The sequence below is a fragment of the Microcaecilia unicolor genome, chromosome 2 (assembly GCF_901765095.1).
Source record: "Microcaecilia unicolor chromosome 2, aMicUni1.1, whole genome shotgun sequence".
NCBI classification, from domain to species: Eukaryota; Metazoa; Chordata; class Amphibia; order Gymnophiona; family Siphonopidae; genus Microcaecilia; species Microcaecilia unicolor.
In genome coordinates, this window is record NC_044032.1 from 496,137,319 (window position 1) to 496,150,241 (window position 12,923).

Consider the following 12,923-nt stretch of genomic DNA (forward strand, 5'->3'; position numbering starts at 1 on the left):
GCGAGCCGATTAGAGCCAATAATTGGCTTTTTAACAAGCACTAATTAGATTTAATTAGGCGTTATGCATGTACAGTTAGGTGCAGGATGCACGCCTAAAATGTATGCGTGGCCTGTAAAAGGGGTCATGGAAAGTGGACATTCATGGGCGTGGTTTTAAGTTACGTGCATAATTACAGAATAAGGGTGCTCCGCCTGTAAATTTAGGTGGGGGCATTTGCACCATGTTTTCTTTGGTGCAAATGGGCATGCCTAAATTTACACACAACCATAACACTTAAGCGCTATTCTATAAACCATACTGAACTTTAGGCGCAGATTATAGAATACCGTTTAAGCAGGTTTTTCCGGCACTGATTTTTTATGTGCCATATATAGAATCTAGCCCGTTAAAAATTTTTTATTATTATTAAACAAAAGTGAGAAACTAACTGAAACAAAGTCAGAAAATCAGGAAGAAAAGCACAAATGAACCAAAAGCAAACCAACCATTAGATGTAAAAATTATTTTCCAGCTGTTGAGTGTGCAATAATTAATGTGTTAAGCACTGTGGGGGGTAGTGCATTAAGGGAAAAATGCTCACCATTTGCTTCTTAACATGTCTTAAAATTGTACATTATTATAACATACCTTAGTGTAAGTCACCATGGGCTGCATAATAATGACACAAAGCATGCAAATGCATGCAAAGCACTTCATTGTTATTCAAATCAAATAACACAGTTGTGTTATTCATGGAAAAAGAAAGCTAGTTCAAAGCTGGCATTATTTTTCCTGTACAGGAGCATCAGGCTATCCACAGGCACCCCAATGATACTGGGCACTTAAAGGGACCAAAGCTGTATAAATAGTGGCTCCCTCTCCTCCCCCTGAACTAATCTCCTGCCCTCAGCCCTCCTTCAGGCACCTATCTAAACCTTCAACTAAGGCTCCCCCCACCAATAGGCCCCTTCCAGGCCTACTTGAAACAATCCATGGTGGGCAAGTGAAAAGGGATGGCACAATCCCTTGTTGCTCTTACCCTTTGTGGCTCCAGTTTCTGAATGGTGCAGAATGGCCCTTTATCGCAGCTTGACCCCTAACGGTAGACCTGTGAGATTACCACTAGGGGTCACATGTGTTATTTTGCACCTGGAGCCACAAGGGATAGGAATTACAGGGAATTACTCCTACCCCATTCCACTAAACCACTAAGGATTGCTTCAGGTGTGGCCAGGGGTTCTATGGGGGGGGGGGGGGGTGAGGATGCTACTGGGTGTCTTTGGAATGGTGGGGGTGGGGGGCCTTGGCCTAAGGTTTGGAAAGACGTGTGAGAGACGTGGGAGGAGCTTCCATTTATACAGCTCCAGCCGAATGTTCTAGGAGAGGAGGATAATGTAATTTGCAATGTTTAGTGACTTCCATTTTAAACTAAGTTGTGGTAAAATAGCTATTTTACTACAGTTTAGTAACTTCCCCTTTGTATGAAAATATATTTAAAAGATCAGAATAATTTTATGCAGGTGCTCTAGAACTTAATAAATAATGAATCTGAGTATTACTGCCTTAGCAAAAAGACTGAAAATGCAGATATGAATTTCAGATAAAATGCCCCTCAAAAGGATAAACAGCAGATTACACTTTTGTTAGTCATCTGCAATAGTAGGTGTAGGGAACTAAACTACTACAGCTGAATGTGGACAATATATCATAGTAATATTAATTTAACCCTGAATTTTGACATATATTCAAGTGATAAAAGGCATATACAAATACATGTGCCTTCTTTATCTTAGAAGTTATTGTGAACTTGATAGAGAAATGTTTGAAAGAAGGCTGAACACATAATTGCAATTAATGGTTTTTAAGGAGCCACATAGGCCTATTTCGATCTAGAATACTAAAGTAAGACCACCACCAAGGTTTTTCTCTGTCAACTGAAGGTTCTTCTCCATCCTCGGTTGGTTCATGTACTGTCTGCCCTCTATGTGGATCAAAATTATCCAATGGATCAAATCGGTCGAAAATTTCATCCAATGGCACATTATCAAATCTACGAGGGGGAATGTTAACACGATGCAGGACAAAATCCACACGTCCAGATTTGCGCATCTTGGCTGGCAGGGTGATCTTTTTCATCACTTTTTTGTATCCTATTGCATGAGCACTAACTATATGTGTTCCTGGAGGCAGTAATCGCCAGTAATCTCCATCAGCAGCTATAAAAAACAAAACAAAAACCATTAAAATATATACTTCCCCACGTGTGTAGCTTTATTAGTATATTCTATGGAAAGGAGGATGCACAGATTCTGTTGTCTACCATAAAACTTATTACATTACCACTGGGAGCATGACTTAGCTAATTGATAGCATGCCAAAAATTGGCAAATATTTACCGGAGTTTCAGAGAAATTCACAACGGCATTTTGCAAAATTCACAAGTTTATTTTTCCTATGGTACAAAGTATATTTGAGATAGTTCAAAGAATATTCAGCTCTGCTTGTAGGGGATTTAATGCATTTCTTATACTGAAGATGAAATCTTTAATGTAACCCAGCAGTATTCACTCTGATATAGAGGGTTATTTTCAATATGATGCCTAAATCCAATTTTGGACGTTTTGCTGAAAATGTCCAAAAATCAAGTGGTGAACACAGCCATTTTCAAACCAGAGAAAACATCTATCTTTTTGTTTCAAAAGTGGCTATTTCCTAGATGTTTTGTGCTCAGTGCATCTTTCTTTTGTGACCATTTTAAAAAAGAAAAGTCCAAGAGAAAAACATACAAAAAGCCATTGCGACGTATGGGGAGCTAGCATTCTTAGTAGATAGGCACCACAGACATCCCAGCAGAGTGGTGGGGCACCCTATGGGGCGCTGCGGTGGACTTCACATAAAAGGTCCCAGGTACACATCTCACCATTACCCCACTATATTGTAGGATGAGACCTTCAAAACCCACCCAAAACCTACTGTACCAAGATATAGGTGACACCTGCAGCCATAAGGGCTATTGCAGTGGTGTACAGCTGGTACAGTAGGTTTTGGCTGTGTTTTGGACAGCTTACACTTTCCACCACAAGTGTAATAGTTAGAATGAGATATGAGCCTGGGTCCCCTTCTCTACAGTATATTGCATCGGCCACTAGGCTACTCCAGGGCCCTACTTGCTGCTCTAATAGGACTGGCTAAAACATCTGATGCTGTCATAGAGGCTGGTATGTACTGTTTCTTTCAAATTTGGGGGAGGAGGGAGGGGATCAGTGACCACTGGAGGAGTAAGGGGGGTTATATCTTAATCCCTTCAGTGGTCATGTGGTTATTTAGGGCACCTTTTTGTGACTTATTTGTGATTGAAACAGGTCTAGACCAAAACATCTAACTTAGCCCTGAATAGTTTTGCTCTGTTCTGGCAGAAGAATGCCCAAGTTTTGCAAATGCCCAAATCCCGCCCTCAAGATGCCCTTGACACACCTCCATGTGATTTGGATGAACTGAAAACATCTTAAAATGCGTTTCAAAAATAGCAATTTGGCTGTTTTGGCAAGAAAAATGTCCATCTGCCTCTTTGTGTCACTATTTGAACCAAACAGAGAAGAATTTAATAAAGTAATGTATAGAGATGTGCTTTAATTTAAGATAAAACTGAATTACAAACTAAAAAAAAAATCAGATTGATCTGAAAAACAATCTGAGAAAAATTTGAAATGTATCTCCATAAATCTGAAAAAAAAAAAAATCCAAGATAAATACAAAGGGCCTGAAATTCAAAGAGATTTAAATGAGCATTATCTCTCCTTTCAAACTCCACTCAAGAGCTTATCAACTGCCCATACCTTCACCCATGAGCACACCCCTCCCAAACCTCCTCAAAAGCAGCCCCCTTCTGTGGACCTCCCTCACCCACCTTTCTGTAGGCCACCTGGACCTACCTCATGGTCTTTGGTGGTCTAGAGGGGTAGACAGGGCATCGGCAACCTCAATTATGGGTTTAAAATGGTGGCCATGACCTCTAATGTTAGCTCCAGAGTCTTTTCCTACATTCCCTCACCAAACATTCTATTTCATATGTTCTATCATCTAAATATACAAACATTTTGGTTAGAAATTTGGAGAAGTCTCAATAATATCTTTCATTTAAATTGGTATTTTGGAAGCCCTTGTCAAAATAAATTGATATCTTTAATGACTGTAGCACTGAAACTATTAATAATTGGAAATATAGTTTGATTCTTAGGGGGGAACTTATCACCGTGGGCTACCATTAAGATGAGTTATTTCACCACACTAGTGCTATTTTAGTATAGGTCTCATTTTATGCAATGAGGCCTAATTACTAATAACCCTGGTTAACAATAAGATAATCACCAAAACAGTAATACTTCACTATAAACACTGTTCAGTCTTACATACTCTAAAAAATTATATATGTTTATATGTGAAAAATAGGAAGGAAAAGCCTCAAGGCTTCTGACGGGTGCCTTTATACTTTTCTACCCGTTCATATATCCATCACAGGCATAAAAACCTTCCATCTCCCTACTTTCACTCAAACTTTATTTTTAATTAACATGTTCCATAAAACTTTCATTTAAATTGTACTTAGCTTCTCAGTTTAGTTTCATGGTGTCCCCAAAGTATGCATGTGATTTACTATCTACTTCTTTTGCAAGTCATTAACATCAGCCATTACTGGTAACTATCATGTTAATTGCAAAGTATGCCTCTGTCAGGTACTGTTCAGGTGTATGATTTTGGGAACAAGACTTAACCATTTGTATACAGCTACACAAGTTTATACGTTGCCTTACTTTATTGATTTTAGTTTATTCCCTATCTCTATTAACCAGTAAACAATTTTAGATATGGTAGTGTTACAGCTGTCATAAAATGTCTGCAATGAGGTTGTATTATTGAATGATCATCATTAGAACTCATTATGGGGTCCTTTTACCTTCAGGCTCATTTTCAAAGCACTTAGCCTCCCAAAGTTCCATAGAAACCTATGGAACTTAGCCTCCCAAAGTGCTTTGAAAATATGCCTCCAAGACTCTCTAGAAAATGGCTAGCACTGTGATTAGTCCACGGGTTTGTCACACACTCTGGCCATTTTCTAGCATGGTGGAAAAATGGCCATGGTTGTATTTTTTAATGTAATCACAAAAGAGAGGGTAATACAGCATACAAGCATACAATATAGACAAGAAAATGCAACACTGGGCCTTCAAGAAAGAGAGAATGGCAGCCCTTTATTGTGAAAAAAACCCGACACGGGCAGTGTTTCGGCGCACAAGCGCCTGCCTCAGGGGTCACAGTGTGTCTTCACAATATACTGTATGAGCAGGAATGTTCAGACAGTCTGAGTAAATTGCCAGCCACCACTGTTAAGATTGAACAAACGCTCAGTGGTGGCTGGCAATTTACTCAGACTATCTGAACATTCCTGCTCATATATTGTGAAGACACTCTAAGGCTCATTTTCAAAGCACTTAGCCTCCCAAAGTTCCATAGAAACCTATGGAACTTAGCCTCCCAAAGTGCTTTGAAAATATGCCTCACTGTGATCCCTGAGGCAGGTGCTTGTGCGCCGAAGCACGGCCCGTGTCAGGTCTTTTTCACAATAAAGGACTGCCATTCTCTCTTTCTTGAAGGCCCAGTATTGTATTTTTTAATGGCCATGCACTAATTTCTAGATTAGCGCGTGGAAATTACCACTAGGAGCCCTTACCAACAACTATTTAGGAGGTGGTAAGGGCTCCCATTCTACTTCTGCAGTAATTGGGTAGCACACAGTAACTCGCCCAAGCTACCTGATTAGTGCAGGCACGCCTACTCTCCACCCCCAGACACACCTCCACAGTAAAAAATAAAAAATATTTTTTTTACCGCAGGAGTAGTGGGCGCTGCTAGCCAACCTATTGCGGTACTCTTCAGCATGTCCTGCAGTAGTGCCCTTTTTTCTACACAGTAGGCCTGCGCTTTAGTAAAATGACCTCTACAGGATGGAGATAGTTCTGGTATTAACTGATAATCTGCAATGGTCCCCAGTTCATGGGTCAAATACGGTGCTGCTCTAGATTAGATTTTGATAGTGCACTTTACACCACTAACCTTGTCAATCTAGTTTTGATTGTCATTGAATCTGTGCTTTTCTAGGATTGATTGTTATGATTTGGGGGGGGGAGGGCAGGGGCGGAGGAAGATCCATTGGAATGATTTGCTTCATTTTTGAAAGGAAGGACATAATAAAGCAGATTTTATATAGGATTTACAAATTGGAATTGAGATGTCTGACTCACGATGTGTCAAATTCCAGCAGTATTTTTAAGGATCTGCCAACATAGAGAGACCGATATTCAAAACGATTTAAGCTTCTAAATAACCGCCCTGGAACGTGATGGTTAATGGATGATAATCATTGTAGCACCAGCTATGTTTATACTTGATGAAATAATATACAAAAAAAACCCTGCACTTATCTTGCACACTGGAATTAAATCAGGTCTTTTTCAAGCTGCTGGTGCCTTCTACTATTGCGTTCCAGAAAGGAAAAGTGAGTCCTCCAAATATTGAAAAATCTGTTCATATGAGTTGGTATGTTTCTATTTTGTGCCGTTTAGCAAGTGTTTTACAACCAAAATTAGGGCTCACCAGCACCATTTTGGGTGAAGATGTTGGCAGAGCAGGAACGACTGGGGACTGCTCATGCCTGGACCTCCAGACCCCAGGGATTTCAACTAAGGTAGCCCTAGGGTGGGGGTTCCAGGAGGGTGGGAGGACCTGGGGGCTCCTGCCTTGGGGAGGGGAAGCTCCAGATGTAGGGGGCACAACTAGGTGGGGTCTTCAGTTTGGGGAGGGGTATGGTTGAGACAGAATTATGAGAAGGGGACTTAATGGGTGCAGCAAGAGGGACTTTTGCTTTGGGAGGGCTGCTAAAGTGTACAAGTCCCTTTAAAATGTGGCTGGGGAACATCAGCTCACATCTTGGCATCCCGACGCTCCTGGGTCTATGTAATAAAGCTGCATGTGAGGTGGCTCGCAAGCAGCATTATTCACTTACCACAAGAATCAGCAACCTGCACTTCTGAGACACCACAGGTTGTTAAATCCCATGGTAAATCAAGGTGTGATGAAAGCCCATCTTTTACCATACCTTGATAACTTCCCCTCTTAATCTCAAATTGCAGTCCCTTTCTGATTGTTGTTTCCCCCTATTTTCCCATCTTATAAACCTTTCTCCTGATGGTGAACCCAGGTAACAGAAGATCCTTCACTGATCAAGCTATTATGCCAGAAAGGTCTGCACTGTTGGCAACTACTTCCTCCTCTAGTGCTTCAGCATGTCACTTACATGGTATCTTCTCTCATATGCATCAGACAGAAGACTGAATCCGAGTCTTCTACTCTGTAGTAACCAGGCCATGCCAGTAGTCCACAGAATATTTTTATAACTATATTTTCATCAACAGGAGATCAATAGACTCAGTCTACAAAAATGAACATTATTTTATACAGTGCCTTGTAGTGTAGTAACCATGACTGTGTCATCCAAAATACAATTAGATTTACCTGTAATAACATCATGCCGAATTCCTCTAATTGAAACACGTGCTTTGTGGATAGGGTTATCATATTCATCCTTTACAATGCCTTTAATACCACGATGAATCTGTTAATAAAAGAAAAAAAATATATATATATAAGATCAATACAAAATTCCATTAATAATGATTTTCTGAGTCATTGTGTATACCATCAAACATATAAATGGCAAGAGGCGTACTCACTCGCAAATGCGCAGTAGAGACCCTCTCTGTCCCGCTCCCACGTCAATACGTGGTGACGGGGGCGTGACAGAGAGGGAACCTGCGCACCTGCGAGTGAGGGAACTCCCGTCGCCACCGCTCCCCCACCCACCCGGAGTCGCCGCCGCCGCCCACCCTCCACCTGGCACGGGTACCTGGCTTCACTATTCAAACCGCCGGAACACAGCACACAGCTCATCTGAGCTGCCGTTGGCCTTCCTTACCTGCCTGTGTCCCACCCTCGCAGAGAAGAAGGAAGGCCGACGGCAGCTCAGATGAGCTGTGTGCTGTGTTCCGGCGGTTTGAATAGTGAAGCCAGGTACCCGGCCCGGGTGGAGGGGTTGTGGAGGGGACTCCGAGGGGGGGGGGGCGGTGACAACGGGGGGGAGGGGCAGCGGCGACCTATCCGGGGGGGGGGGCTTTCAACCCCCCCTTCCTTTACTAGTCCGTTTTTACGGGCTCAACGGCTAGTCACTTATAAGACAAACAAGCTCATGAGGTAAAGCTATCATTTTAATTTATCTTTATTCTTAGGAATGTATTTACCAAAGCAACTTAAAACAAGTCACTGATATACATAATTAGAGCACTGCCAAGTATGTGTATGTTTATATTCTTGTTAATTGATAGAACTATGATTATGTTTAGTCCTACTGGTTAAATTTAAAACCAAAAAAATAGCAGGGTTGATATGATTGCTTCCATCCACCTCTTTCATTAATAGGGTGCACTGATGTTGCTTAGTATTTTTGTATTTTTATGTAACTTGCCTTGTGATTTTTGAAGCTGTCACCATATATATCTTTTTAGGTTTTTTGACTGGTGATTTATCTTTTTTCACTGTGTTTTTTTTCTATATTCATGAATAATCTTACAAAAAAAATCAGCACCAACCCTATTCTAAATTTTAAAATATATTATTGACTTTACAAATTTTGAGTATTCCCTGTCCTGAGTTATAAACTTTGGAGGATATGATCAAGCTCTGGCTCCTACAATTCTTAGCCCAAGGCATATTCCTAGTTATTCATATTAACCAGGCGATAGTCAGCCCACTACAGTCTGCAGTTTTTAAGCTGCTGACCACCACAAGCTAAAATTGACCTGGATATTCAATGCTGGGCCATGTCTGAGCACCAGTACTAAATATCCAAGTCAGCCATGGACCTGTAAGTTATTTATTTATTTATTTGTTGTTTCCCACATTTCCCCACCTATTTGCAGGCTCAATGTGGCTTACAATGTTCCGTCATGGCATTCACCATTCCAGATTAAAAGATACAATTGGCATTACATAAAGAACATGGATAACATAATAGAATTAAGCAAGCAGTTATAGAAAGAAAACATCCAGAATGACAGGATAGCGGAGATGCAATACAGATCTCATTATGGATCATTGTGGTATGCCTTGTTGAAGAGATAAGTCTTCAGTGATTTACGAAAGTTGATTAGGTCGTAAATTGTTTTCAGGTTAAGTGGCAATGCATTCAACAGCTGCGTGCTCATGTAGGAAAAGCTGGACACAAGTTATGTGGAGGCCAGCCAATATTCAGTGGCGATTTTCAGATAGCTAACTGGGAAAAGACAGATCTACCTTTTGTGTGATCCTACTTGCCTGGTTAGCTATGCAGGCTACTGGCACCGAAGATTGCTAGTGCATGCATAACTGCTGGTTCCTCACTGATTCCACCCATGGACAGGGCCGCCGAGAGACTGGGCCGGGCCCGGGACAAGGCTGCCCCCGGATCCCGACCCCGCCCCCCCCGCCACTACCACCCCCAGGTTGTCGTCATCGGCCCCCCCCCCGAGGGAGGCCCTGGCGCCACAGTCCCACCCGCCTCCACCACCGGGCCGAGCCCCTTCCACCCGAACCCCCGACAGCAGAAGTGCAGTCTTTTGACCTCACTCCGGTGTGCGCGGCCCACACAGACGCTCCTCTCAGCTGATCTTTGCTGTACTCTGCAGGGCTTCTCTGCGTCTGACGTCCTGCACGTCAGACGCACAGAAGCCCTGCAGAGTACAGCGAAGATCAGCTGAGAGGAGCGTGTCTATGTGGGCCACGCACGCCGGAGTCAGAACAGAAGACAGCACTTCTGCTGGCGGGGGTTTGGGTGGAAGGGGTGCGGTGGCGGGTGGGAATGCGGCGCCAGGCCCCCCCTAGAGGCCCGGGCCCCGGGAATTTTGTCCCCCCTGTCCCCCCCTCTTGGCGGCCCTGCCCATGGACTGTCCCAGCATTAACCCAGCAGTGCTGTGGCGGTTCAACCAGGTATTCAGCAACACTCTGTGGTTAAGTGCCACAAAATATCTAGGGGGCGGCCCACTGATCAGGGTTTAAATGGGCAGGAGCCTCTTGCCTGCATAAACCCCTTTGAAAATTAACTCCTTAAGAATAGCCATATAAGACTACCCTGAAAATAACTCTCAGTCATCACTTATCCCTTATAACAGTGCTTCTTAACTCTCTCAGAGACCTGCATAATCAGGTTTTCAAGGCTATCACAAGGAATATGCATGAGACTCATGAAGGCAAATTTTAGATAGTATGCGGAAAAAGAGAGTGGAATTCACAGATCGAGGTCAAGTTGTGGAGAATTGCTATACTATATAACCAGAAGATCTGCCAAACGTAGAACCCCTTGTAAAATGGGTGCAGAACTGCTTGTGTTAAGTCCCTCCATGCACAAAGGGAGCAGTGAGTTTAGAAAGCTGCATGTGGGGAAAACAAATGCAAAGTCTCCTTCCCCCCCCCCCCCCCACAATTATATGTGGGAAAAACTTTCTAAAATCCCTTTAAATAGCCTTGATTCCACCACCAGCAGCCCCCAAGGGTATTCTTCCCCCTCCCAACAGCACCCCCATGATAAGTACCCCTATAGCTACAGTCCCTTTGAGGTTACTACCCCCTGATGTAGCAACCCCCAAGGCTCCAGAACCCTTTCCCCAGTGCAACAACCACCTGCAGCAGTAACCTCCTCCCCCCCCCCCCTCCGAGACCACCCAATTGGACAACAGCCTATTACCACAGGACAACCCTTGTTCTAAATTACAATCCATTTTACTTTAGCCCCTCAAACAACCCAGTCAACAACTAGTGCTTCAAGAACTTATTCAAATATCATTTCAAGGGGGACATGACAAGAGTGGGAAATGTGTAGTTTGTGAACCTTCTTTGACAATTATGACATTGAATATAAATTAAAAATGGAAATGCATTGTAATTCAGAAGGAGTAGTTTATGCTACAATATGCCCTTGTTTGTTGTTGTATATTGGAAAGACTGTAAGAAAGGTCAAATCTCAGATAATTAGATGTCTGAAAATAACAGCACAACTCACTGTCCATTGGGAAGAAAAAACACCTACTGGCCAATATTTTTTTTTCCTAATTGAGGGCTCCTTTTACTAAGCTGCAGGAAAAGGGGGCCTGTACTGGCATCAACACATATTTTTTATGTGCGCTAAAGTACACTTTTTACCACAGCAGGTAAAAGGCTGCCATTTTTTTTCTAACAAATGGCCATATGGTAAGTGAACCACTTGTCACACGGCCATTTTGGGGAAAACACTTACTGCCATCCATTCAGGTGGCGATAAGGGCTGTCATGCTAACCTGGTGGTAACTGGGCAGTGCATGGCACTGCCCAATTACTGCTGGATAAACACCGGTGCTACAAAATTTAAAAAAACATATTTTTGTAGTGCCAGAAATGGCGCTGGGGGTGGAAACTACTGCTGAGCTGCTGCAGTAGCCCAGCAGTAGTTCCGGATTATATAAGAACATAAGTATTGCCATATTGGGACAGACCAAAGGTCCATCAAGCCCAGTATTCTGTTTCCAACTAGTAAACCCCCCCCCAAAAAAAAATGGTCATGCGGTGAGATAACTTACCACGTGGCCATGTGGTGGGGAACCCTTACTGCCACCCACTGAGGCGGCAATAAGGACTCCCATGCTAACTTGGTGGTAACCAGGCAGCGTGCAGCGATGCCCGATTACTAATGGGTTAATGCCGCAGAAGCCATTTCTGGGGAGGGGGGGTTATTTTTCACCTGGAAATGGTGCACGCTCAGGGCAGGACTACTGCTGGTGGCCGCAATAGTCCCGGAAGATATAGATGGCTACAGAGTTCAATGATGTGCATTTTTTGAGAATTTTTTATATTTTATTTTTAGTTACTGTAATTCCTTTTCTTAATCTTTTGCTTAACACGTTCAGATTATAGTCTAATTATTTACTTTTCCATAAGAAATCAAATGCTTTCTTATTTGATAGTCCTTAATTTGGTTATTTTATTAATTTTGCTATTGTGTTTGATATTAATTTTTAAATTGATGTGATTGTATTTCTGTTATATTATATAGTTATTGTATTTTATGTTTTGTTTTTGTAAACCGTACTGGACCAGGATTTGGGATTTAGCTGTATATAAGTATCATATTGCTATTGCTATGTAGGAGGGCAGTCTGCCCCATACTGTGACCTGCTTTGCATTCTTATGTCCAGGTAACTGTAGCTACATTAGGGGATAATCTCCTTTACTGCTTATAGCTTCCAAAATGTTCCCCTCATTCCCAGAGGGACATTGACTGAGCTCATGGCTGTAGGGTCAAGAAGCCAGATATTGGCCCGCCAGGTCCTTGGGGCTGGCTGCCTCTCCCTCCCTCCCAGTTGGTTTGGAGATGGGCCAGGAATCTGTCTTGAGACACATGTGCATGCAGCAGCAACATTCCCTGAAAATGTCTCTCAGGCCTCGATGCACAAAACTTACCGGGCCGGCAACAATCGTTTTCAACTGGTCTGATCCGGATTAGTGATCTTGGTATTCAGTGATGAATGTGCAAAGGCTTACAGTGACCAGTTTACCACACTTGTAAGCACAAAACAAAAACGTAATGCAAATGGATGCCAATGAGCTGGTTCTCATTCAAATGATGACAACGCACAATGCGCAACCGTTTACTGGTGTTGCACAAAAAGAACCGCACACCTTTAACATGATAAATTTAACGGGTGGTCAGGAGCTGTCGTTAGCTTCAAGGAGCTGTTACCTGGCATCAACATAAACACGTCCATAAAGTGCGTGCATAAGTGCTGTTATCGACATGTTATTTATGTGTGTATGCATATCCATGT

At 42.6% G+C, this 12,923-nt stretch overlaps 1 protein-coding gene across 1 annotated transcript in view; it reads right to left on the reverse strand.

Annotated features, from left to right (window-relative positions):
* Window positions 1-301: 301 nt before the first annotated feature.
* Window positions 302-12,923, reverse strand: part of CPZ (carboxypeptidase Z) — a 148,177-nt gene continuing 135,555 nt past the window's right edge. Inside the window, exons 10-11 of the mRNA XM_030191145.1 lie at window positions 7,552-7,651; window positions 302-2,198 (exon numbers count right to left, since the gene is read on the reverse strand). Coding sequence (XP_030047005.1) covers window positions 1,834-2,198; window positions 7,552-7,651 — 465 coding nt within the window. The 3' untranslated portion in view covers window positions 302-1,833. The remainder of the gene's footprint in view (window positions 2,199-7,551; window positions 7,652-12,923) is intronic.